General features: G+C 39.6%; 2 protein-coding genes across 2 annotated transcripts; one reads left to right on the forward strand and one right to left on the reverse strand.

Annotated features, from left to right (window-relative positions):
- The first annotated feature begins 255 nt into the window (after nucleotides 1-255).
- oclna (occludin a) lies at nucleotides 256-8,059 on the forward strand. Its single transcript, XM_012923468.3, has 9 exons — nucleotides 256-379; nucleotides 886-963; nucleotides 1,335-1,998; nucleotides 2,082-2,249; nucleotides 3,670-3,800; nucleotides 4,626-4,808; nucleotides 5,014-5,185; nucleotides 5,723-5,764; nucleotides 7,382-8,059. Exons 2-9 carry the CDS (start codon nucleotides 911-913, stop codon nucleotides 7,478-7,480), a joined length of 1,512 nt encoding a protein of 503 aa, XP_012778922.3. The 5' UTR covers nucleotides 256-379; nucleotides 886-910; the 3' UTR covers nucleotides 7,481-8,059.
- A 3,015-nt stretch (nucleotides 8,060-11,074) lies between these two features.
- On the reverse strand, nucleotides 11,075-20,901 carry ankrd34ba (ankyrin repeat domain 34Ba). Its single transcript, XM_004566970.3, has 2 exons — nucleotides 20,669-20,901; nucleotides 11,075-14,849 (listed from the first exon to the last, which is right to left on the reverse strand). Exon 2 carries the CDS (start codon nucleotides 14,799-14,801, stop codon nucleotides 13,203-13,205), a length of 1,599 nt encoding a protein of 532 aa, XP_004567027.1. The 5' UTR covers nucleotides 14,802-14,849; nucleotides 20,669-20,901; the 3' UTR covers nucleotides 11,075-13,202.
- Between the last annotated feature and the right edge of the window lie 5,388 nt (nucleotides 20,902-26,289).

Genomic DNA, 26,289 nt, shown 5'->3' on the forward strand with positions numbered 1-26,289 from the left:
TTCAGTTCGTGTTAATTAGTCTTCTCTTGCTTACTTGTGTACGAGGGATACGTTTGTTGGAGTGACACTCAAAGATTGGCGAACTTCTTTATAATGTCACTCATATTAGTTTCCTTCTTTGCCAGGCGAAATAGGTTTGCACGTAAGTTGTTGGACACGTTTGTTAAAATACATTGGTTTAACATTTGTAAGAGACATGCACAACCAACTTAAAGGCTGACTTCCGCTCATGTTCTGTAATGTGACCTCTGTGATTGTGAGGCGGGGCGTGCTGTTACCGAGCGAGAGACGAACCTGTCTAGGTGTGGTCAGGATGTTTTTATTGGAAGTCGCAGTTTCACTTGAGCTGTTTCAGCTGAGGACTCTTACAAAGTAGCAGGTTAGTGTATCGATTTGAAATTGTGGGACTATCAGCAGAGGCTTCTTTCATTTTAAAATAACGATCTAAAGATAAGTGTGTCGTTGGATACTCAAATCAATTATCCTATTAACCCTATTATCTCTTCTATGAAGCAAAATTGCTAGGAGGATTGTCATGCTAGCAATTGTAATCTTGGGTTTTTATCGCTGCATACTAGCACGGTTATGCTGTGGGGAATAAGTCTCTGAAAATGTCTTACAAATATCTTACTATGTAGGTGTTTGCAGCAGAGTAATTAATAGAGTCAATCATTGTAAATAAAAGAAATGTTCTGTTCCACTTTTTAGTTGAAATGCTGCCTTTTTTTTTTCTTGGTGAATGTCATAATAAAGTCAGCAGATCCATGGACCTTAGGAAGACTTCAGTTATCACCATTTAACAATGATGATACTTAATAGCTATGACAACACTTATGAACCCTAAATGAGATCTGCTTTAACCATAAATATTCTTGTTTTTTACAGATCAGCACCAAGTGGATCAGAAGTTATGTCTTCCAGTCCCGTAGGAAGCCCTCCTCCTTACGAGGCAGATGATGACCAGTGAGTGTTTTTCGATTAATATTTCTACTGCTGATCATTTTGTATTGTAAGTGTTCATCAGAATGTTCAAGATGATAATATAGAGTATTTACGTTTTTCTTTCTGACTTTGTCATTTTTTTTAGTTTGTCTTTATTTTGGGTTGAAATCAGTTTTGTTAAGATTTTTGTTGTAGCTTTCATTTACCTTACATGCAAATAAAAAAGGTATATAATTAAAAATATTTACAAACTAATTAACTTTGACAAATCTTGGTAGAAATGTTGTTTATCTTATTAAATAATCACTATCACTTTATATATATATGTGTATATATATAATATATATATCTCACCATAAACACTGTCTCTTTTGTCTCTCCCCCCTACACAGTAAAATCGTTCCGCAGCCTGCCTATTCTTACTACCCAGATGATGAGTTCCAGCATTTCTACCGCTTGACGTCTCCACCAGGCATCCTCAAAATCATGGCTGTCATTTGCACTTTTTTGTGCTTGCTTATATTTGCTTGCGTTGCCTCCACACTGGCTTATGACTCTCAGGGAGCATTGTCTGGTTTTGGAGGCATTGGTGGCTATGGTGGCGGCTATGGTGGCGGCTATGGTGGCAGCTATGGTGGTGGCTACGGTGGCAGCTATGGCGGCGGCTTTGGCGGCGGCTATGGCGGTGGCTATGGATATGGAGGATATGGTTACAGTTATGTTGAACCACGTTCAGGCAAAGGGTTTATGATCGCCATGTCAGCCATTGTGTTCATCTTCGTACTCACGGTCTTCATCGTCATTGTATCCCGTCAAAGCCTATCAGAGAGCAGGAGGTTCTACCTGGCTGTGGTGATCATCTCTGCCATCCTAGCCCTGTTTATGCTTATAGCCACCATAGTATACTTGGTGGCAGTGAACCCATCGGCACAGTCATATGGAACGCTTCAAGGCAACACCCTTACTGCATTGTGTGCTCCCTACCAACAACCGCAGTCCTCAGCACTATTTGTTAATGAATACCTTTACCGTTACTGTGTATTTGAGCCACAAGAGGTGAGAGCACAGATTTGATTTATGTCCATTTCTGTCTTTAACTTTTTTCTGTTTCTAATGTGGTGGTTTATTTCCCATTCCAGGCCATTGCCGTTGTGTTTGGCTTCCTGGTGACAGCAGCTCTGCTTATCATGCTGGTTTTTGCACTGAAGACGCGGCAGAAAATCCAAAATTTTGGCAAAAGCAACATTTTGTGGAAGAAAGTGAAAGTCATTGATGACTTGGCACCACCTCAGGATGTAGAGGCATGGGTGAGTGACAGCTTTATATGGGCTTTTGTAAAGATACATTTTCGCAAAAACATTTGTTATTGCAATGACATAAAAAAACAAAACAATTCGTTTCCAATGACGTAAAAACAGCTATTTTTTTGACAAGGACAGCGCATTTGAAGCCTTTATTTCATTATTTTTCATTGAGTGATCAGTTCAATTTCTTAAGATCCATTGTTAGGCCTTTATGTTTAGTGTTAATTCCACCCAGCAGTCCAAAGCATTTAGTTTACAATGATTTTGTTTTGTGGTATCACATATGAACACATATGATAAATATGATAAAGGATTGGAGCATTTTTGCCACTTTCTGAGAAGAGAAGTTATAGCCCAGAACTGTCTTTGTGATCTGATGTCATGCAGCAGTAGAGGACTGGTAAAACCAGTTTGATGGTAGTCACTTGTTTATCAGCAGAGAAGGTGAAATGTGGACCAATGAGCGCTTTCTGTCTAGCACTGTATTTTTGGTTTCAAGGTGTGGCGTGCTCTCAGATAACAGTTTCAGTCTCACTCTGGCATGTCTTTAGTCACATGCTGGCATGTCATGAAGTAAGGAAGGAATTTACACAGCATGAACCAGAGCTTATTATTGTTAATATGTTCAAGCATTAAAACAAAGGTATTTACATTTCACAATGAATGATGTAAAACAAGTTTCATTGGGGTTTAGCAATATATCCTAGTGAGTAGCAACGAGACAGTGAGTCATTTTGAAAGTCGTGATGATATTCACCACAGCCAAGTCCTTGCTGTACACTTCACTTTACAGTAGTGAACAGGAAAAGCAGGTTCTACTGGTACTTTGAATTGTATTTATTAAAAAAAAGAACGAAAGAAAGGAAAAAGTCATCAGTTAGCCCATGCGTAACTCCACATAAACAAGTTAATTCTTAGAAAGTATTTACTTTACTGGAGCTTATGGGAACCTGCCTGAAAGTGCTGAGGCAGTGTGAATGCAGCACACACAGTACATGTAGACAGTTAAAGTGTATCTCATTTGTGATATATAGTTAGATTTAGCTAACTAAAATGCATATCAAATGGTGAGAGAAAGTATCTGAAAGAAGAAAATGAATAGTTGGCTAAACTAAAGCTAGCTGGTGAATGGAAAAAGTGATGAGGTTTAATAGTTAATGATTTTGCTCAAACTTGCAAATGACCAGTGAGTTTTGGCTAGATGTTGGCACTGTAACCTTTACACATTCACTTGACAAATGAAAGGTTGCTGCTTTCCTGCCAGAGACACTAGTCCCCTTTGGGGTCACATGAGGAAAAGCATCTGGCGTAAATGTGCCAAAGCATGAAAGTAGCTACTTGCTGATGTGCAGTAAAAGTTTTGGATATGGGTTTTATATATTATTTAAAAATATGTTGCTAATTTGTTTACATTTTTGTGAAGGTGAACCATGTGTCTGCTGTGCCTGGAGAAGTTCCAATTTCAGACTACCCAGAAAAACTAAGGAGCTCGAGGAGTCATCTGGATGATGAAAGCACAAACTACGACAAACCACCATACAGCTACAGCCCTCAGTGAGTATGCGCCCCGATACAAGTGCATGTGTTTACTTCTCAATCCTAATTCAACACTGAATCTCATTTTGTAAGACTGAGGACAGCACCCTAAGACCACTGAGATGTCACAGATACGCATCACAGTTTTCCTCCCAGAATCAGTACTGAAGTCTTGATTCTGGGAGTCTAATTATCCATGTGTTTGCAGCCATGCTAGCAGTCACTGCGGTTACCGCATATAACCGTAGAGTATATAAAAAATGGACATAATGTCTGGGTTTGAAAAGTGAAGCCAGTGAGGAAGAAAGCAGGAAACCTGCTTTCTTCATAACGGCCTGCGATTATGATTCCTCTGGTTCCAAAAGATTTCCAGTTGTGTAGACGTCTGTGGGGAAACCGGCCCTGCTCCTAGGTCACAGTGCTATCAGTACAATCTGTATGATATTGGTCTGCTGCAGTGTATTGCAGACTCAGCTTGAGCCTTGTTTATGCAACCTTGTTTTGCTCCTCGAAACTGATTGAAATTTTTTCTCATGACCCAGACCTAAGCAGAATGAGCTGATTATTATATTATTATACAGAATATGAAGAAAACATGTGAGTGCTGGCCTGGTATTGATGAGGTAACACACCAAGCTATAAGGAATTAGGAAGTTATTAAAGGTTGTCTCATACAGTATGAATTTGCAGGTTATTTATGGCGGTGTTTTACTTCCTCCTACATTAGTAGAAGTTTCCTGACACTCGTCTTACATAAAATCTTCCATTGTCAAAATCTTCTATTAATGTACTAACCTTTGACATCGATTTTCTAAAGTAATTATTGTTATTATTGTCACACAGGCCTGTTGTCCAGGAACTGCCACTGCAAAGCAGGCCTCCCTACAGCAGTATCTCAGAAGTGGCAAGTTCAGCCGGATATTCCAGAACGAGACGACCAGGTCGGCCTCGCCACGTAGACGGACAGGACTACGACACAGATTACAACTCATCTGGAGACGAGCTGGATGACAACGACTTTGACAGGTAAGACATAAGTTTTAATCCTCATAACCAGACCGCTGAAACTGATCATCTTTGAAACATTATTACCCGTCAAGTCTATCATATATCGGTCTTTTTTTCTTTTTTCTTTTAATTTTTTAAGAATGTTTTCACATATGAACTTCTAATATTATTATAATTATTTTCATTCTTTTCTCTTCTCTTTCTTCCCATTTCCTTCCTCCAGTGAATTTCCTCCAATAGCAAATGAGCAAGAGCGCAATGACTACAAGCGTGAATTTGACCACGACCATCAGGAGTACAAAGATCTGCAGGCAGAGCTTGATGCAATTAACCAGAGCCTTTCAGCAGTGGACAGAGAGCTGGATGAACTGGAGGAGGGAAGCCCACAGTACCTGGTGAGATTTTAAAATATTTCTAGTATTTCTGACATTGATAATCTGAAAACCGAAGTTGCTGATGGATAAATGTTGGATATTGGATGTGTGATGATGAAAAAGTGCTTTTTCACTAAATTAAAGCTTTTCTAAACAAAAACAGAAAGAAAGTAATAAATCAGTAATAAATTGACTGCTACTTATGTAGCACCATTTTTCTCGGTTTTTAGCACTCAAAGCATTTTCTACTGCAAGTTTCATTTATCCATGATGTCCATGGTGTTACACACACACACACACACACACACACACACACACACACACAGTCATGCAGTACTTTTATCTAACATTCACACACTCGCACTCCGATAAATGCATCGGGTACACGTATTTTGTATCAGTATCAAGGATGCTTCAACACATGGAAGGAGAGACAAGAGGCCGAGCCTTCCAGTTGGTAGACGCCCGCTCTACCACCTGTCACCCAATCAATGAAAGTTAAATGTGAGACTTTAGTAATCTGACTAAACTTGAAATGTTTGTCTGCCCTTTCAACAGGATGCTTTGGATGAGTACAACAAGATAAAGAATATGAAAAAGGTATGTGGGGAATATTTAATCTATACTTGTCAGTTTTCATTTATTTTTTATCTATGTCCTGTCACTGTGATACATGTGACTGGACACTAATTTATCATGCTGGTGTCTTGTTAGAATCCATATCAGCTGTAGACACATTCTTGTAATAACTCAGCGCTGATGCATAGTAGGGCTGCCATGATTAGTCGACTAGTCACGATTACGTCGACTATCAAAATCGCGTCGTTTGAAGCTTTATAAGATCCCTAAAGACGCAGGAAGAAGTAGTAGGATTTAAGAGTGTAATAATGGACTGAAACAGAAGATGGCAGCACTGCGTGTACAAGGATGCCAGCTGTCGTTAAACTCCGAAGAAGCAGTGTCCAGTATCGTACCTGTGTCCAAATTCAGGAACCGCATCCTCCTGTGCCCACATTAGTAGGCCAATTACGTTACAGCGACACGATGAAGACTGTCCAAATTCGAAGACTCTGACAAATGCCGCTGACAAATGGGTCCTTTATTTCCCTAGATTTGAAGGATGGGTCGGGCATATACTTCGTGGCCCAACCTATCCCAGAATTCATAGCGCGGCCCAGCTCAGTTTCCAACAATGGCAGCAGCTAGTTAGTTTTAATATTACTGTTATTATTCTTTCTGGGTCACAACATAAACTTTTAACATATCTTCAGGCGAGAATGTAGCTGTGTAAACTTCAAATATCTGCTCAGTTTATCAAGACACCACATATTTTCAAAAGCGCTCCGACGTTTTCGGAGACGTCTGTTACCCACCAGCTCGATAGCTAGCCGGGGGCAAGGCTCACTAGAGCCGGTGAGAGCACCGGACTCGCGGAAAATCATTTTCAAACCCACCGCCGTCTTTCGCTACTCAGGTTAAACATGATATATAAGACACTTAGATAACTTAAAAATGTTATTGTTTGGCTTTTTTCAGTATTTTATTTGTTCCTGAGTAAATCGGTTTGGCTGAGATTAAAGTTATAGTTTTTTGACAGTTGAATAAACGTCAAGCAGATGACTGATTATCAGAAGTGTGAGATGCTTGTGAATATACTCAGGTGTCCTATTATATTTTAGATAGCAAGGAGCAGACGGCTGAGTTTATTAAACTCCACCAAAACAATCTGAAATTTCATTAAAATGTAATAAACCATCATCTTGTCTTTATTTTTAGTTAGCACATACCTTAAACACTTAAAGCTGTAAGCTAATGATAGTTATATAATTGCAGATGCATGCTGGTGCAATAAGCTGTAAGTTTTACGTCCAATGGATGCATGATCTGATTAGTCGACTATTCACAAAAATAATCAGCGACTAGTTGACTATCAAAATAATCGTTTGTGGCAGCCCTAATGGATAGCAGAAACGTTATAGACAAAATGGTGACTCTCTAAACTGACCATACGTGTGACTGTAAAAAGTTTTCTCTGGACAGATTGGTCATCTGTCCAGGGTGAACACTGCCTCTACCCTATGACAGCTGGAATAGGCCCCACCCCCACCTGCCCATACCCATCCTGAATTGGAAAAGAAAATAGTTGGATAGATGTAAGATATATAGGTGCCTTCTGCTGTATGTATAATTTACAAGCTTCACCTTTTTTATCCACAGTCTTCAGATTATCAGGTGAAGAAGCGCAGGTGTAAATATCTGAAGTCCAAACTGAACCATATCAAGAAGATGGTCAGTGATTACGACCGCAGGACCTGAAATAAAAATGTGTGAGGACTGTACGCCTGTCTGAGACTGGATCGAGTCACTCTGGGATTAACGGCTGGATAAATCTACTGTGACTTACACTGAAAGAGATAAAACTGCCTAGCTGTTCATATTTTAGCAGAAAAAAACAACAACAACAAAAACCCCAAATTGTATTTCTGTCTTGTATTTTGTGCTACTCTTTGTATTGGTATAAGTAAGGACTTTCATAGATTATATTGTATGTGTTTATTTAGCCCCATTTGATCAGTCCTACTACGTGGCTATAGACTGTTGAGCACAAAATCACACACAATTCCAAGTTTGAATGTTTTTTGCTCACAGTAACTTGCTTTTACTGTCTCTGAAGTTTTAAGTCCATTCTACTTTTACACGATAAACAAAAACATGTAAAGATGTAGCAAACAATGTTTTTAGCAGTTTGTGGTAATAAGTGACCTTATGTGTTAAAGTCTGTTAATTGAAGACAGAATAGACATTTTGACTAAGCATGTTTAATGCAAAATGATGTGTTTTTAACAGTGGTTTGTGGTACATTTTTAATATAATAAAATCATTTTTTCCTTCCAATTCAGTGTCCTTTCCAGCTGACAGTTTTTTAACTGATGTATAATTGAAACAAGCGTAACATTCAAAGTGGTTGATTTACCTGCAGGGAGCTATCAGCTAATTTGGCCTGTCACAGATACCTTACATAAACATATGTTACCTTACATTTGCCAATAAATATGTTTTGCATAATAAACAAAGCATAATATAAATAATGCTTAGTGCTGTTAGAAAATTGTAACATCACACAACCTATAGTGTGTCTCCAATTCTAATCTACAGGGTGGGCCATTTATATGGATACACCGTAATAAAATGGGAATGGTTGGTGATATTAAAGTCCTGTTTGTGGCACATTAGTATATGTGAGGGCCAAACTCCTCAAGATGGGTGGTGACCATGGTGGCCATTTAGAAGTCAGCCATCTTGGATACAACTTTTGTTTTTTCAATAGGAAGAGGGCCATGTGACACATCAAACTTATTGGTAATGTCACAAGAAAAACAATGGTGTGCTTGGTTTCAACATAACTTTATTCTTTCATGAGTTATTTACAAGTTTCTTTGTGTTCACAGCCATTGACATGTCGAAGAGGTTAACACGTGAGGAGCGGATCGAAATTGTGTTAATATCTGGTGAACACAGTAACCGGGTCATTGCAGCAGATTTCAATGCAAGACACCCTACGAGACCACCCATCTCCCATGCTACAGTTAGCAAACTGCTTGCTAAGTTTCGTGAAACTGGTTCAGTGTTGGATTTGCCAAAATGTGGACGCAAGAAAACTGTCACTAATGAAGAAACATCAGTGGCTGTCCTAGCTTCATTCAGCAAGAGCCCACAGCGTAGCACTCACCGCATGTCACTGGAGAGTGGCATAAGTTGAACATATTAGCAAAGATGGTGGGTCCATTCTTCATCAATGGAAACCTCAAGGCCACTTGATATTTGAAATTGCTACATGATGATGTGTTTCCCTCTTTATGCACTGAAGCTGGCACGTTCTCTCAGTTTTTCCAGCAAGATAGTGCACCACCACATTATGGGTGCCAGGTCCGAGCATTCCTAGATGAACAGTTTCCTGGAAAGTGGATTGGTCGCCGTGGGCCGGTTGAATGGCCCCCAAGGTCTCCCAATCTGACCCCCTTAGACTTTTATCTTTGGGGTCATCTGAAGGCAATTGTCTATGGTGTGAAGATACGAGATGTGCAGCGCCTAAAACTATGGATACTGGATGCCTGTGCTGGGATTTCTCCTGCGGTGTTGCTATCAGTGTGTGAAGAGTGGGAGAAGAGGGTTGCATTGACAATCCAACACAATGGGCAGCATTGAACACATTTTATAAGTGGTGAGAAACTTGAAATATGAGTAAATAACTCATGAAAGAATAAAGTTACGTTGAAACCAAGCACACCATTGTTTTTCTTGTGACATTACCAATAAGTTTGATGTGTCACATGGCCCTCTTCCTATTGAAAAAACAAAAGTTGTATCCAAGATCCAAGATGGCTGACTTCTAAATGGCCACCACCAGAGATGGGCAGTAACGCTGTAATCTGATGACTTTTTTAAAGTAACGAGTAAAGTAAGGGATTACTATCGCAAAAACGGTAGATTACCGTTACTTTCCTGTAGGAATGCTGCGTTGCTTAGTTACTAAAACCGTGATTTTTTTTTGCGAGAATGTCTCATGACAGTGACGTAAGCGAGTGCGATGTTCGTGACAACAGCTGTGTGCAGATCAACAATGGATAATATATCGAGTACGGGAGAGAGTATGAGCGTGCAGCGTTTAAAGCGTGGAAGTACTGACCTTACTTACTGAGTTTGATTCCATAAAAAGTGACAAAAACATTAGTGTCCGTTGTGCGTGGGAAGAAAACTTCTTTTTACAGCGAAAAAAACCCCCTAAACTTCCAAGCAAGCACCGAGTGCGCAACGACGTAATGGGAAATTCACAGAGAAACTCGTGGATTCTTCAACTGACCGCTGCGGCACACCTGCACCAGGGTAAACCTCCATATACCCCACTCCTGCTTTACAGGTGAAAACAGAGCAAAAGGACTGCTAGTCTTTGACTTTATTTATTTTCTGCTGTGTTTTACTTGCATCTATTTGAAAAACTGAGTGTAAACACAAAAAATATTTTATTTTATGTGCTGTAATGTGCAGAAAATAGGTTTAAATGTTAAACTAATTTATTCAAGTCAGAGAATGGTGCATATAATTTAATATTTACTTGATGCATAAAGTTAAAAGATTAAAAGAGATAAAATTAAAAGTTAAAAAAAAGAGACTTTTCCATTTGATTACATTTTGTATGATGGATTATGCAGAAAAAGTAGAACTGGGCTGAAAGATCTATCGCTTTATCACCTATTCAGGTTGTAAATCGTTTTTAAAAAGTAACTAAGTAACTAAGTAATTAAGTAATTAATTAATTTCGAAAATAAGTAATCAGTAAAGTAACGGGATTACTTTTTTGGGAAGTAATCAGTAATTAGTTACTGATTACTTTTTTCAAGTAACTTGACCAACACTGGTCACCACCCATCTTGAGGAGTTTGCCCCCTCACATATACTAATGTGCCACAAACAGGACTTTAATATCACCAACCATTCCCATTTTATTACGGTGTATCCATATAAATGGCTCAACCTGTATATAATGCACCATCTGCAGCACATGAACACATTGCAGCTGAGAAGAATGTTGGATCATTTCATTGGACTTTTTTGTGAAATGTAATGAAATAAAAATGAAACTATAATCCTATCATTACCTGATTTAATTCGTACATAGATCTGGAATTATTTGAACAGTGACAGTTTTGATTCTGTACTTAACAACAAATATAAACTGAAACGATCCAGATTTTAGCTTTAAGAGGACGATCGAGGAGATTGTATTAACTGTTTGTTACAGCCATTTTTATACACAATACCCTAATTTCAAGAGTACAAATTAACTGCAACACTTTTTTAAAAGCCATTGGTGGACAATTGCAGGGTATTGTTTCGTTATTCTAATCAATTACACAGTTGAACTCCAGAGTGTTTATTCTGGAGTTCAGTTTGCATTTTGAATCCATTTCTTTTAACACACGACACGAGCTACTGCTGCAAACTTAACAGGCAATCCTTAAACCTAAAACCAAAAAATAGCAAATCATTAGCATAGAACATAGAGAATGAAGAAAACAACTGATCTTCCAAATTCTGCAGGATCTACAGGATCATTTCCATGGTATAAAAGAATGTTTCTAAACACCCTGAAAAGGAAGGTCAACGTATTATAACCTTACTTCTACCCAAAAAGACATTATGGGAGAAAATGTAGAGGGTTAACAACAAGGTACAAATTGTACATGAGCTATTCTAAAAAAAAAAAAAAAAAAAAAGCATACTAAATCATTCAATTTAGTGTGCTTGTTTTTAGTATTCAATAGTACTGTACTGGAATCATTCAATTCCAATTGAGCCCCTGAATGTAAGGACTGTGTCTAAAAATGACTTCAATTACTCAAGATCTAACATAGTTGTTTTCTTTAACAGCCCAAATTAAAATTACAGTACATCTAGAAAGTATTCACAGTGCTTCACTTGGTCCACAGTTTGTCATGTTACAGCCTTATTCCAAAAATGCATTTTAGTTTTTTTTTATTTTATTTTTTTTTACAAGAATGATCTGAAAAGAAAACTATGGAGAAGGACTGTGTCACTGTGCTGTCTGAAGGATACCACATTATCTGCCAAAGATTGTGAAGGCAATGTTATGGTATGTGATAACATACACATGCCACAACACTGCATTGACTATACTCTGCTTAGATTCAGCCAAATGCAGCAAAACACATTTGCCAGCACTTTACGGTGCAAATACAATGCAACCCAAAGCATTACAGTAAGATCAACCTAAGAATTCCTCATGATAAAGAAATGGTATATTCTGCAGTGGCCATGCCAGTCACTTCAACTCAACTGAAAGGGAGCATGCTTTTCAGAGCACTTTGCTCTCTGACTGCAGGCTTACTTGTTCCTAGAGTATTTAAAAGTAGAATGGGAGGCAGAACCTTCAGTTTCAGGCCCCTCTTATGTGGAAACAGTTTCCAGTTTGTATTCAGGAGACAGACACTATCTCTACTTTTAAGATTAGGCTTAAAATTTTCCTTTTTGCTAAAGCATATAGTTAGGGCTGGACCAGGTGGCCCTGAATCCTCTTTTAGTTACACTTTTGGTGCAGGCTGCTCGGGATTCCCATGATGCATTGAGTATTTACTCTTCAGTCACCTTTCTCAGTCGCTATGTGTTAAATAGACCTCTCTGCATTGAATCATATGTGTTATTAATCTCTGGCTCTCTACCACAGCATGTCTTTTATCCTGTCTTTTGGTCGCAGCAGATGGCCGCCCCTCCCTGAGCCTGGTTCTGCTGGAGGTTTCTTCCTGTTAAAGAGAGTTTTCCCTTTCCACTATTGCCAAGTGCTTGCTCACACGGGGTCATATGATGCACATAAAGATTTTAAAGCTGCATTAACTCAGCTCTTGAGTGTAGTTTAGCATTTCATTCGATTTTGAACTCACATACTCGATGTCTTGTGGAAAGAAGTTCTGGTGTGTAATAGCCTACAGCAATAAAAAGATGATTTGCAAAGATAACAAGTAATTAAATTAAGAGAGTGGAATGTCCGGCATTTTTTTCTTTCAGCTGTTGGTGAAAGAAAAAGCTAAACTAAAAAGAACTGAATATTAAACTTAAAATTGTTAAGTAACCAGAGGCATGACTGCAAATTAGAGCTAACATTTCTTTAACTCCCCTGGATATACTTTCTACTAACTTTCTTCCACCAGAACAATTTATTAAAGTCAAAGAAGCAGGTTTTTAGCTGGACTTTCTGTCATCCGAGTGACCAAAATGTCTAAATATAATTTGAGAGAAGATCTATATTTAAGAACTGCACACTAAAGCTATTTGACAAGACAGCACACCAAAGCACAGAAAAATCTATAGTTTATATGTTGTTAAATCCATGAATGTCTGAGGATCCAATAATTTTGCATACACTCTTTGGTTTTCCTCAATTAATATGCACACACCATGGCTCACAGGAGAACAGAATTCACGTCAGAACACGCTTGCACTTTTCTTGCATCCTGGCTAGATTTCAAGCTGTGGCCTTGAACTGTTCAGTCTGCATTGAGTGTCTTCTTAGAAGCATCCGCCTAGTAAGCTCTTTCCGGGGCCCAGGAGGAGCAGAGGGAAAAAATTGCTTTTGGCCAGACTCTTTCTCAGAAAAACTACTTCCATTGCTGAGGTTACAAACATTAAGGATGGGGGTGTTAGTAAGAGGTGGGAGAGATCTTGGTCTGGCCTGTGAGTTAAGATCCAGCAAGAAGGCACCAGAACCTCTGCGCTCATATCCAGAAAGGATTCTCTGACTCGTTCCTGACACCAACTCCCTGGAACCCATTGTGCTAGAGGAATGCAAAGGCGCCAGCCTCTTGCCATCTGTCAGGTCTCTAGCTTTCTGCTCTTCAGGGACATTTTGAATGTTTACAGCTATTTGTGGGTCAGAGTTGTATATGTCTGCACCTAGCTTGCGTCTTTGAATGACATTATGAAGGCTTGATGAAGCCATGCAAGGTTGCAGTTGTGTTACAAGAATTTTACCAGTGGAAAGCGAGGAGGGGACTGAATCTGTACCAAGGTTTTCAGAATGCAGATTAGGATGGGAGGCAGAGTGAGATGAAATGAGACCTGGTAGTGGTATCTTTTGTCCAACTTGTTTGGCACTATCATTTTTTCCATCTCTTGCTTTTTCATTACTTGCTTCACACCATTTGTAGCTGTCAGAGTTTTGGCTGTTATCCTCATCCAGTCTAGGAACTCTGAATGAGAAGTTATCAGTCCGACTTAAATCCTGGGCTTTTTCTGAGACTGAAGCTTCAAGAGGTTGCTGGGTGAGCAGAGATGCTGGGATCTTCAGCCAGGGTTCAGAATTCAGCCTCAGTAGAGGCTGCTGCAGTCCATTTAGAGGTGCTTGGCAAAGCCCGCGAAATCTTGACGGGGAGCACGGATGGGAGCTTATGCCACAGATCTGTGCTTCTTTAAAAGAAAAGACTGGTTTTGGAGGGCACAAGGTAGAGGAGGTGCACTGGGGAGATGTGATGAGCTGGATTTCAGATGGAGATGCAGGAGCTGGTAATGTCATTTTTTCTGCCTGGTCAAGAGGACGAAGGGGAGGCATGCTGAGGTACTGCTTGGTTTGCAGTTTACCACATGGGAATTTGTCAGTTGTTATGATGATCACCTCCTTTCCCTTGTCTTTGCATGCATCAAGCAACAAGTTCAGCACCTTTAGGTCTCCAGTCATGACTGCGTAAACCAATGCTGATGTCCCAGACTGATCCTCCAGACTGATGTCTGCCCCACTGGCCAAAAGCAGAGAGACCACCTCTGGGCCAGCCTGCTCCCGGCAGGCATGCATCAGTGCAGATCGACCTTCTTTGTCCTGGATGTTGGGGTCTGCTCCCTTCTCTAGAAGAAACTGTATCAGCTTGACTCGACTGGCACTCTGGGCATCAACATGCTGGGTACGGCAGGCCACCATCAGTGGGGTCTGGCCTTGGCTGTCACTCTCATTGATGTAGGCTCCCCCTTCCAGGAGCAGTCGTGTGAGCCGCAGGCGACGGAGAAACACTGCTTTTAGTAGTGGATTACCTGAATCTATGGTTACACCAGGATTACAGCCTTCTGCCTCCATGCTTCTTGGTCACAGATGGTGATTTTGAAGATGTAGAAAGACAGATTTCTGTGGAAAATAACAAAACTATTTAAGGTTCTGTAGAAGAAGAGCAGTTGCTTGCCATGATGACGATATCAGCAGGAAACCTGTCGAAAAACAGTAGCAACCCACACATACAACTCTAGAAATCTTCCTTAATTCTATACCAATATGATTCTTGTTTAGTTACGTCAAGGTGCAAAAGGACACAGTTAGAGCTTAGATAAGTGTCATGGTGTGGGTTAAAATTCCAGTCTTCGGGCTGTTGTTAGAAAAGTTGAAAAAAAAGAAAGTGCCAGGTGTCGCATGGCGACACCTGTCGCATATTATATGTATGTGCTAATGTATTTGTTATCTTTAGTCTTACTTTACAATTTGCTTTTTAATTAATTAACTTTTAATTTAATCTACTCTGTTTATAAGTGATAATTTCAAATGAATTGCATATATTACAGTTTCTTTACCAAAGTGTGAAACAAATAGTCAGGAAAAGCAAGAAACTGATAATTGTCATCTTCATTTTCAGCAGTTCTATGTCTGCAGCACAAGCAGAGCCAGCCTCTTTCTATCCGCCTTTGTGCTGTTTGTCCTTGCCTTTTTCTATCAGGCGAGAAAAGGCTGCAGTTAACAACGTCTCAGACAGTAACACAACATTTTCTTCAGTTAGTCACAGAAACCAAAACACTACAATGAAAAACATTCCTAGACTGTTTTTTTGGTAATTCTTCTGCTTTTTGTATGTAAAGTAGCAACAGTGGGTTGTCGTGGTTCGGATTTTTGAGGAAGAGACATACGACTGAAAGTCCATAGTGAGTCAACACAAATGATTTTATTAAAGCACATATATGTGGTGAAGATGGGCTCTGCAAAACATCTGCCTCGATCTCCTGCCTGACAACAGGTGGGTGTGATATTTACAGTGGGGCAAAAAAGTATTTAGTCAGCCACCGATTGTGCAAGTTCCCCCACTTAAAATGATGACAGAGGTCAGTAATTTGCACCAGAGGTACACTTCAACTGTGAGAGACAGAATGTGAAAGAAAAATCCATGAATCCACATGGTAGGATTTGTAAAGAATTTATTCGTAAATCAGGGTGGAAAATAAGTATTTGGTCACCTCAAACAAGGAAAATCTCTGGCTCTCACAGACCTGTAACGTCTTCTGTAAGAAGCTTTTCTGTCCCCCACTCGTTACCTGTGTGAATGGCACCTGTTTGAACTCATCATCTGTTTAAAAGACACCTGTCCACAGCCTCAAACAGTCAGACTCCAAACTCCGCCATGGCCAAGACCAAAGAGCTTGCGAAGGACACCAGGAAAAGTATTGTAGACCTGCACCAGACTGGGAAGAGTGAATCTACAATAGGCAAGCAGCTTGGTGTGAAAAAATCAACTGTGGGAGCAATCATCAGAAAATGGAAGACATACAAGACCACTGATAATCTCCCCCGATCTGGGGCTCCACGCAAGATCTCATCCCGTGGGGTCAAAATGATCATGAGAACGGTGAGCAAAGATCCCAGAACCACACGGGGGGACCTGGTGAATGACCTGCAGAGAGCTGGGACCAAAGTAACAAAGGTCACCATCAGTAACACACTACAACGGCAGGGAATCAAATCCCGCAGTGCCAGACGTGTTCCGCTGCTGAAGCCAGTGCATGTCCAGGCCCGTCTGAAGTTTGCCAGAGAGCACATGGATGATACAGCAGAGGATTGGGAGAATGTCATGTGGTCAGATGAAACCAAAGTAGAACTTTTTGGTATAAACTCAACTCGTCGTGTTTGGAGGAAGACGAATACTGAGTTGCATCCCAAGAACACCATACCTACTGTGAAGCATGGGGGTGGAAACATCATGCTATGGGGCTGTTTTTCTGCCAAGGGGACAGGACGACTGATCCGTGTTAAGAACAGAATGAATGGGGCCATGTATCGTGAGATTTTAAGCCAAAACCTCCTTCCATCAGTGAGAACTTTGAAGATGAAACGAGGCTGGGTCTTCCAACATGACAATGATCCAAAACACACCGCCCGGGCAACAAAGGAGTGGCTCCGTAAGAAGCATTTGAAAGTCCTGGAGTGGCCTAGCCAGTCTCCAGACCTCAACCCCATAGAAAATCTGTGGCGGGAGTTGAAAGTCCGTGTTGCTCGGCGACAGCCCCAAAACATCACTGCTCTCGAGAAGATCTGCATGGAGGAATGGGCCAAAATACCAGCTACTGTGTGTGCAAACCTGGTAAAGACCTATAGTAAACGTTTGACCTCTGTTATTGCCAACAAAGGTTATGTTACAAAGTATTGAGTTGTATTTTTGTTATTGACCAAAAACTTATTTTCCACCCTGATTTACGAATAAATTCTTTACAAATCCTACCATGTGGATTCATGGATTTTTTTTTCACATTCTGTCTCTCACAGTTGAAGTGTACCTCTGGTGCAAATTACTGACCTCTGTCATCATTTTAAGTGGGGGAACTTGCACAATCGGTGGCTGACTAAATACTTTTTTGCCCCACTGTATACTTATGATGACCAGTAACTCGCGTCACCGCAGATGAAAAACAACATGCATGTTCAGTAATTCTATGTCAGGAGATAGTCTAAAACATAACAGTTCCTTTCTCAGTTCCTCTACCGCCTCCCAGATGCATCCTGTTATTACACTTTTCTGGACTTGCACAACATTTGCAATCAGTTTACCCAGACAGACTATGTGTCTGTGTTGTTAACCTAAGTGCATGACCTCCCTCTACGTCATCTGTTACCAGGCAAACTCCAATGCAGCAAGCTGCTGAATGCACACAGGCAATATGTGAAAGATTATTATGTGCTTATGCTAACACCTGAAATACAGACTTTAACATAACATCACCAGTTTCAATAAATGTGTCAATGAAATGACAATAATGATAAATCGCAAATGATGCAACAGTAATAATAAGGATTAGGAATAGTAACATAGATTATGAACGTAAAATAATATTTCATTCCGACAGGGCGTTTATGTGGGACATACAGATACCTGCTTTACCAGTCATATTAGAGCTGTGATGACAGTGAAAATACACACACACACACACACACACACACACACACACACACACACACACACACACACACACACACACACACACACACACATATATATATATCTCAGGAAAACATTACTGCTGTTGTCTAATTTTTCTGGATTTGAACTACAGAATATAGTTATTGCGGTTTTGCATGAGAAAACAGACATCAGCTGTGCTGGGTGGGAATCACAGATGTTGTGCCACTTATGCATATAATGAACCTTACTTCTTGATTGCATTACCATTCATATGAGCAGGCAACATGTTTTCATCTTGCAACTGATGTCAGAAGTAAAGTCTGTCTGCTGGCAGCTATTACCCATCAGAAAAACACACCACCTACACCATGTTTGACAGATGAGGTGTAGGTGGTGTGCATTCAGTTATCCTGTTCCGTATTTGGTCAAAACCTCTTTGCTGGTGCCCAGGTCAATCACTTGGTTACTGAACTACAGGGAGTGCAGAATTATTAGATAAGTTGTATTTTTGAGGAATGATTTTATTATTGAACAACAACCATGTTCTCAATGAACCCAAAAAACTCATTAATATCAAAGCTGAATGTTTTTGGAAGTAGTTTTTAGTTTGTTTTTAGTTTTAGCTATTTTAGGGGGATATCTGTGTGTGCAGGTGACTATTACTGTGCATAATTATTAGGCAACTTAACAAAAAACAAATATATACCCATTTCAATTATTTATTTTTACCAGTGAAACCAATTCCACATTCACAAATATACATTTCTGACATTCAAAAACAAAACAAAAACAAATCAGCGACCAATATAGCCACCTTTCTTTGCAAGGACACTCAAAAGCCTGCCATCCATGGATTCTGTCAGTGTTTTGATCTGTTCACCATCAACACTGCGTGCAGCAGCAACCACAGCCTCCCAGACACTGTTCAGAGAGGTGTACTGTTTTCCCTCCTTGTAAATCTCACATTTGATGATGGACCACAGGTTCTCAATGGGGTTCAGATCAGGTGAACAAGGTGGCCATGTCATTAGTTTTTCTTCTTTTATACCCTTTCTTGCCAGCCACGCTGTGGAGTACTTGGACGCGTGTGATGGAGCATTGTCCTGCATGAAAATCATGTTTTTCTTGAAGGATGCAGACTTCTTCCTGTACCACTGCTTGAAGAAGGTGTCTTCCAGAAACTGGCAGTAGGACTGGGAGTTGAGCTTGACTCCATCCTCAACCCGAAAAGGCCCCACAAGCTCATCTTTGATGATACCAGCCCAAACCAGTACTCCACCTCCACCTTGCTGGCGTCTGAGTCAGACTGGAGCTCTCTGCCCTTTACCAATCCAGCCACGGGCCCATCCATCTGGCCCATCAAGACTCACTCTCATTTCATCAGTCCATAAAACCTTAGAAAAACCAGTCTTGAGATATTTGCCTTTGGCATTGATTAGAGGGGTTGACTCAATTTGTTTTAACATGTTTCAATTAATTTTAGTTTTTTAGTTATTTATTTTATCTTATCTCATTTTAATTTTCTTTACTTATGCTATTAGCATGTACAGCACTTTGTGAACTCTGGTTTTATGTTAAAGTGCTTTATAAATAAAGGTGGTATGGTATTTCTTGGCCCAGTCTTGATGTTTCAGCTTGTGTGTCTTGTTCAGTGGTGGTCGTCTTTCAGCCTTTCTTACCTTGGCCATGTCTCTGAGTATTGCACACCTTGTGCTTTTGGGCACTCCAGTAATGTTGCAGCTCTGAAATATGGCCAAACTGGTGGCAAGTGGCATCTTGGTAGCTGCACGCTTGACTTTTCTCAGTTCATGGGCAGTTATTTGGCGCCTTGGTTTTTGCAATTTTGCAATTTTGAGACTGCTGCATCCCTCTGCAAGATATCTCACTATTTTTGACTTTTCTGAGCCTGTCAAGTCCTTCTTTTGACCCATTTTGCCAAAGGAAAGGACGTTGCCTAATAATTATGCACACCTGATATAGGGTGTTGATGTCATTAGACCACACCCCTTCTCATTACAGAGATGCACATCACCTAATATGCTTAATTGGTAGTAGGCTTTCGAGCCTATACAGCTTGGAGTAAGAGAACATGCATGAAGAGGATGATGTGGACAAAATACTCATTTGCCTAATAATTCTGCACTCCCTGTATACATGCATCTCTTGGGTTCTGGCCTTTGGCATTTGTGTCTTCATAACCTTTTCAGCCACATTATTACAGTATTAGCAGAGGAGTTTGAGCAGTATCTCACAAGCCCAGATGTGACACTGACATATATAATTTATAGTGTGCACATTATAAATGTGGATCTCTAAGGTAGCATGAAACTAGCATACAACAGATTTGGGATAACAATTTGGGATGACAATCTACAATGTAGCTTAAAATCTTCACTCTACCCTTATGCTGTCCTTATTTTCCCTTCAAATGCTTACTAACTGCAGTGCAAACATTACACCTTTTGTCTTCCTCTCTGCAGATCTCTAACAGTTCTGCACATTGAATATCAAAAAAATCCACCTCACCTAAACAGTATTAGCTCAACATTCATCCTGTGGAAGACCACTGTGTGTGTGTTTGTGTGTGTAGATATATGTTTACTGCAAGTGTGTTGTTCATGGTGAGGATCCTAGAGCCATATAATTACAATGCTATCTTTGTTACTTCAAAGATTAACATCTTTTGTGCATTAAATTCCATTCAGAGTTATTAACTGGTTGTAAGATAAGCAAAATAATAAAATTAAGTTGCGAAGTTGAAGAATCGCTACTGTGTATCTGTGTGACTCACCAGCCTCCAGTCAGTTAAGATTAGTCCTCTCCTGCAGACATTCACTCTCCTGTTGCAGAGCTGCGACTGGCGTGATGCTGGAAGGATTGTGTCACAATAACTGAGAGGAGAAAGAAACTGCAGCAACCAAGGTTTTCCAGAATGAGTCTGCTTCTCAGACAAAATGTGTTATGAGCGCGAGTGATACAGACTTGATTTCAGGGAGGTCTAAGAAATGGTTAATCCATCGCTACAGCAGCAGCAGCAGCAGTTGCAGAGAGAGAGAAAACAAGGAAGGTTGACAAAGATGAACGCACAAGGTGAAGCACTATAGCAACAACATGTTCTTTCATCAAAGGGGGTCTGATTCAGCAAAGGCTTATTAATTGTGAAATTAGCCACAAAGGACTTTTTTTTTTTTAACTTATGTGCAGAAAGGAAACTGCATTTTCTCCACCTTATCAATGACATCTCCATGACAACCATCAAGAAGGCTGAATGACGGCACACATTGTAATTGTGCTGGAGGAACTGTTCTTTGTCTGTATGAATGTGTGTGGGGGGAGAGTGTGTACACACCTCTGTGAGAACCAGATTCTTTGCATGTACCTTATTTTTTGTAATATGAATGCTTGAATGTGAAGGCTTGTAACAGGGACTCAAGAAAGACAAGGATTACTTACAATTTATTCACCATAAAAAGACTTGTAGATCTTAACAAATAATTATCCTATAATTATCCTATTATTATTTTAAGTCTGATGTGTTTCCCATTAATGCAAGTAATGTGGCTCTATAGATCATATTTACTTTGTGTTGTCCAGCCCAGCTGGACCAAATGTTCAGTTTTCCATATAGTATGTAAAAGCTGTCTGTGGTTGTGTATGTTTTATATCTATTTTACTGTGATCCACCCAGTAGGAAAATATGCTCAGCAGGAAGCTGTCAGTAGCCTCATAACAGTTTTCAAAAGCTTCAGTTTCTCTTGTGGCTACCTTAGGCTGGCTCCAGAAGTCTCATAGTAAAATGTTAAAGCTAAATTAACTAATTAAAAGCTTTAAATGCAGATAGAAAAAAATTGTTTTAGTGTCAGTGAATAGTTCCCTCATTTAAAACTAATTTACAAATTATAAATTGGTTTTATAACATACTTTCTTTCTTCCGTTCTTTCTTTTAGTTTAGTTTTTAAGGCCTAAAGTTACAACTGCAACAGACCCAGTGCCGCTACTGCCAAATATAGTCACTTCTGGCTCCAAAAAATACCATGAAGGTGGCCAGAATGAGTTTGAGGCTTCAAAATGTGAAGTTCAAAAACCATCAGGTGATATCACTGTGGCCACGTCCATCTTACATATACAGTCTATGCACACTTAAACAAATCAGCAAGTGCAGATAAATATGCCATTTCAAGGTGACTGGGTTGGATCATCCTTAATTCACTCACTGGCTACTTTTAATCAAAAACAATAGTTTTAAATGGTTCAATAAAAGATCATGCCAGAGATGGGGAAACAATTAACAAGTTATAATGAAATGAATGGCCATAAATAAATGCAAAACCATTAGAGCACAGTATTTATAAAAACTGCCATGCTTCTGACTTTTTTATATTCTTTGCACATTCTGCTAAGGCTGTTTGTAACCCAGCTGTTACAGTAATTGTCCAAACAATGGTACATGGTTTTTATCACTTTGCTGTAGCCATAGAAACAAGTGTGAGGTCACCTCTGAAGTCTGAGCTAGAAGTGATGTCACTTCCGAGTTGAGCAAAGAAAACAGGGTTTTGCTGCTTACAGCAACAGTGTAGAGCAATTCATGGATTACTCGGAATAGGTATTTTTTCCTCTACCTTTCTTTTTTAATTCTATTGTTATTTAGCAAGCCACACCCACACACTAGTGACAGTATCCATTGCAAGTTTTACTTATATTTGCAAGCCCAGTCTTATATCTTAGATTGTTAGGTAGGCTGTAAAGGGGTATTCCAGTTTGAAATCCCAAGTGGGAACTCGGAAAGAGGAACTAAGAGTGCAATATATAATCCCTCCACAAGATGTTAGCATCGGACAGCGTTTTTCCATATGAGGTCTTATTGATATTTTATGGTCATTTGGATTTTATTTATCCATAATAAAAGCAAAAAATGTAAACACGCCTTTTGTTTGTATATTAAATCAAATACTTTTATTATTCAGTTTTTGACTTAGAATATAAATAAAGCAAATTATTTGAGTAAAATGCAATTTTACTGAGCCACTTCTGTGCTACTAAGTCTCTTGTAAAGGTTATGTCAAATTATGGTCCTTCAAAATACTTATATTTAGTTTAAAAAAACTATTTCAAAGTATATGTAAAAAGAATCCTTAAACAAGCACTTTATATTAACTCATGCAGCTCATATTTATTATTTTTTAATTGCTTTTTTTCTCATTTTAGTTAGTAAAAGATTAAACATTCCACCCATGATTAAAAGAAAATGATAAATACACACTTGTAAGTTATTGATATTTTTATTGTACGTGAAACAGAAATTTCTCTAAAATCTTGAGATCTTTGTATGTGTGTATATACACACTAAAAAATGCTGAGTTATTTTCATAGCTCAACTTTTGGGGAAAAGTCATGGGTAAGTTGGATTAGTTTGACAAAATATTGGTTTAAAAGTCATGACTCAGGAGTTGGGTTGGCAATATGCTGGGTTCTTTAATTAACTCCCCGGTTTGAATAATTAAGTTGGGTAGCTTTGATCAAGTATTGGGTCAGAATTTTACCCAATTGTTTGCATCGAAGACAATCCTCAGAAGAAGCAACATCATTCTTCACAAACTGCCATTTTCAACTACACTGTGACCTGATCAGATATCACTGGACTTCTCCTCTACTATGAAATAAAACATGGTAAGTAAAAAGTGAATTCTAACAATTTCAAAGTCATGCGCGCTGGGGTAATGAAAGAACAATCTGCTTTGAATCTAGTTTTTGTATGCTGAATTTTTTTTTCTTAGCCTTATTAGACAGATACAGTGAAGACTGACAGAAAAGTAAAAGGGGGAGATATGCGGCAAAGGGGAACAGGTCAGACTTGAACCCAGGCCGAACTGCTTTCAGCCATGCAGCATATGGTTAACTGCTCATCTAACTGAGCTAAACCAGCACCTAGTAAATCGAAGATTAACCCAAATGTTAATGGTAATATAACCCTCATGGAGCGTTATGAGTTTCAACCCAATTTTTGGTCAGTTTAACCCATTTTTGGATAAATATCCTACCACAGTGTGCTGGGTCAAACCAATAACCCAGCCCTGTTACAAATTGGGTTATTTTTCACCCAGCGTTTTTGGTGTGTATGTGAGTGTGACTGTTCTTTGCTTTTTGACAACCTTTGCCCCATCTGCTTCAAAGCAGTAGTACTGGGAACCCGAGTATGAATTATGTTGCATTCCCAAGTTTAACCAGTAAATCCTAGTGTAACCAACTTTAGAGATGTAAAGGTGAATTACAGCGCAATAACTACTTGGGCTCGTAATAAAACCCTGGCCAGAATCAGAAGACACCAAATTCATGAGGGGACAAAGTATTGAGCAGCAATAATGACTCGGACACGGAATTAACTTTTGAGTAGCCACTGTTGTATTGTTACAAAGTGTAAAAAACAGTGTCCAATTTGTACAGGGGAAAGAAAAAGAGTATAAAATAAAATAAATAGTGTGCACACTTAAACAAAATAAAAGTACTTGTTGGGGCCCTTTAAGAATTCAAGTTATGTTGACAACAGCCAACTTCAAAGGTCCTTTTGAGTGTAATTGGAATATAAGTACGAGTGTGTGGGTGTGTATCTTCTTCAGGGTGAATTGTCCTCAAAATGGTTGGCTCACCATTAGCGCAGGGCGATATGACCAAAAATATTTATCACGATATACATTTGAAAATTTGCGATAACGATATAACTGACGATATAATTGACACTTGACAAAATACTTCACAACTTTATTAGTGCAAAAAAACCCCAAAAACCCATCAATGTATTTTCACTTAAACAAGCAGCTGTTTTTTATGTCCATTAAAGTTATATAAAAATTTAACAGTGCAAATTCCTTGCTGACAGTTTAACCAAAAGGTATTTCCAGTGGAAATTGGCCGACATATCCTCAGCATAACCATGTATAATATCCACAAAACTTAAAAAGAGGTTATACACACAATACGGTAATATTATGTTGAAACACAGTACGTTTCACTCCGCGAGGCTCCTGCCTACGATAGCAGTAATGCTCCGACAATCCATCAAGCGGTGCGGGTTTGTAGCTTAGCACAGTCGTACTAAAACATTTGACAGATTTTCGAGCGCCGTGTACGATGTAAAATCATTTCGAGGTCAGTAAACACAACCAGAATTCATACGGGATTATAAGGGGCACTGTCGATTTTCAGAAAAATCAAAGGATTGATTTTAAGTGTGCCGTATTTTCCAAACAACACGGTAATAACGACGGCCCGCTAACATGCTCAACCAAAAGTAGTGCTTTGTTGTGTATCTGACGGACGAAAGCTAAACCAGTTCCACACCACTTAAGTTGCAGCATTTTTACAAACCAATTCTGGTTCATCCGTTTCATTCAACGATCCGCTTTTGCCCTTCTCATTCTCCATTTGCTGTCATACTTTTTCCGCCATGTGCGTATGAAAAGGAATAACACTTGTCTTACCAACGTTGCTTCTCTCCTTCATCCAGCCGCTCAACTGTGGACTTCCAGCAGGTAAGTATTCTTGCTTTCCTTCCTCTCAATTCTGGATTATTGCTCTCTTTCGTCCCTGCGTTTCTCAGTTTAAGTAGGAGATGCCTCCACTCCTGTTCCTGAGATGAGAAAAACCGGGGAGGACCACGCACCTTCACCTCACTTCCTGGCTGACAAGGTGAATGCGGCCTGCATAGGCTCTGATTGGTCGCCGAGTTCTAGGTACCCCCACGTGGGGTGAACTGAGAGGTGCATTTAATTGTCATAGGACTTATGATGCTTTGTTGATGTGAACAGTTAAGGTAAAGGAAATAACACCTCCTCTTCCTTTATCATTGGTGTAAATATGTTTTTTTCATCTGGGCTACACCCTCCCCTCCTGAACTCATGCACATCCCTGTGCATGGTAAACAGTTAAATGATGATTATTCAGGGGGTCAAGGAAGGGGGTGGGAACAGGCTCTTCACCATCACTGATGACCTCTGCCCAAGCTAAAGACAGTCCTTGCACGAATGATTTTGCTGCTGTGATCAGGGGATTCCCTAACTCTGTATAATCAAGCTGTCGTGGCGGACGACGGTTTCTCTCAGATCTCCTGACAGAATCATTTGTATCTGTTGTTTCCCCTGTATCCATTGGGACCCTTTCCTCCATTCTTTCCTCAGGATTCGCACCTCTGGTGCCAGCCTCCTCAACTGGAAGTTGCTTTTCTTAGACGTCTGGATCATCAACGGGTGAGTCATTTTCAGTCGAGGCTGTTTCATCCACTTGTTCGATTGATGTGACTCCATCGGTGGGTAAGTACTCAGTATTATCTGTAGTACTGGCCGGCATATCAGGTATGTTGCCAAAATGAGATTGGCTGTCAAAATCAGGTGGGTTGTCAATATCAGGGACATTTAGAGG

This window comes from Maylandia zebra, linkage group LG7 (genome assembly GCF_041146795.1).
Source record: "Maylandia zebra isolate NMK-2024a linkage group LG7, Mzebra_GT3a, whole genome shotgun sequence".
Taxonomy (NCBI): domain Eukaryota; kingdom Metazoa; phylum Chordata; class Actinopteri; order Cichliformes; family Cichlidae; genus Maylandia; species Maylandia zebra.

Excerpts from the sequence above, each read along its gene's own strand:
- ankrd34ba (XM_004566970.3), bottom strand. The coding sequence starts at position 14,801 with ATGGAGGCAGAAGGCTGTAATCCTGGTGTAACCATAGATTCAGGTAAT.
- oclna (XM_012923468.3), top strand. The coding sequence starts at position 911 with ATGTCTTCCAGTCCCGTAGGAAGCCCTCCTCCTTACGAGGCAGATGAT. Across the intron at positions 4,809-5,013 it reads GATGACAACGACTTTGACAG|TGAATTTCCTCCAATAGCAA; the intron begins GTAAGACATAAG and ends TCCTTCCTCCAG. Across the intron at positions 5,186-5,722 it reads AGGGAAGCCCACAGTACCTG|GATGCTTTGGATGAGTACAA; the intron begins GTGAGATTTTAA and ends CCCTTTCAACAG.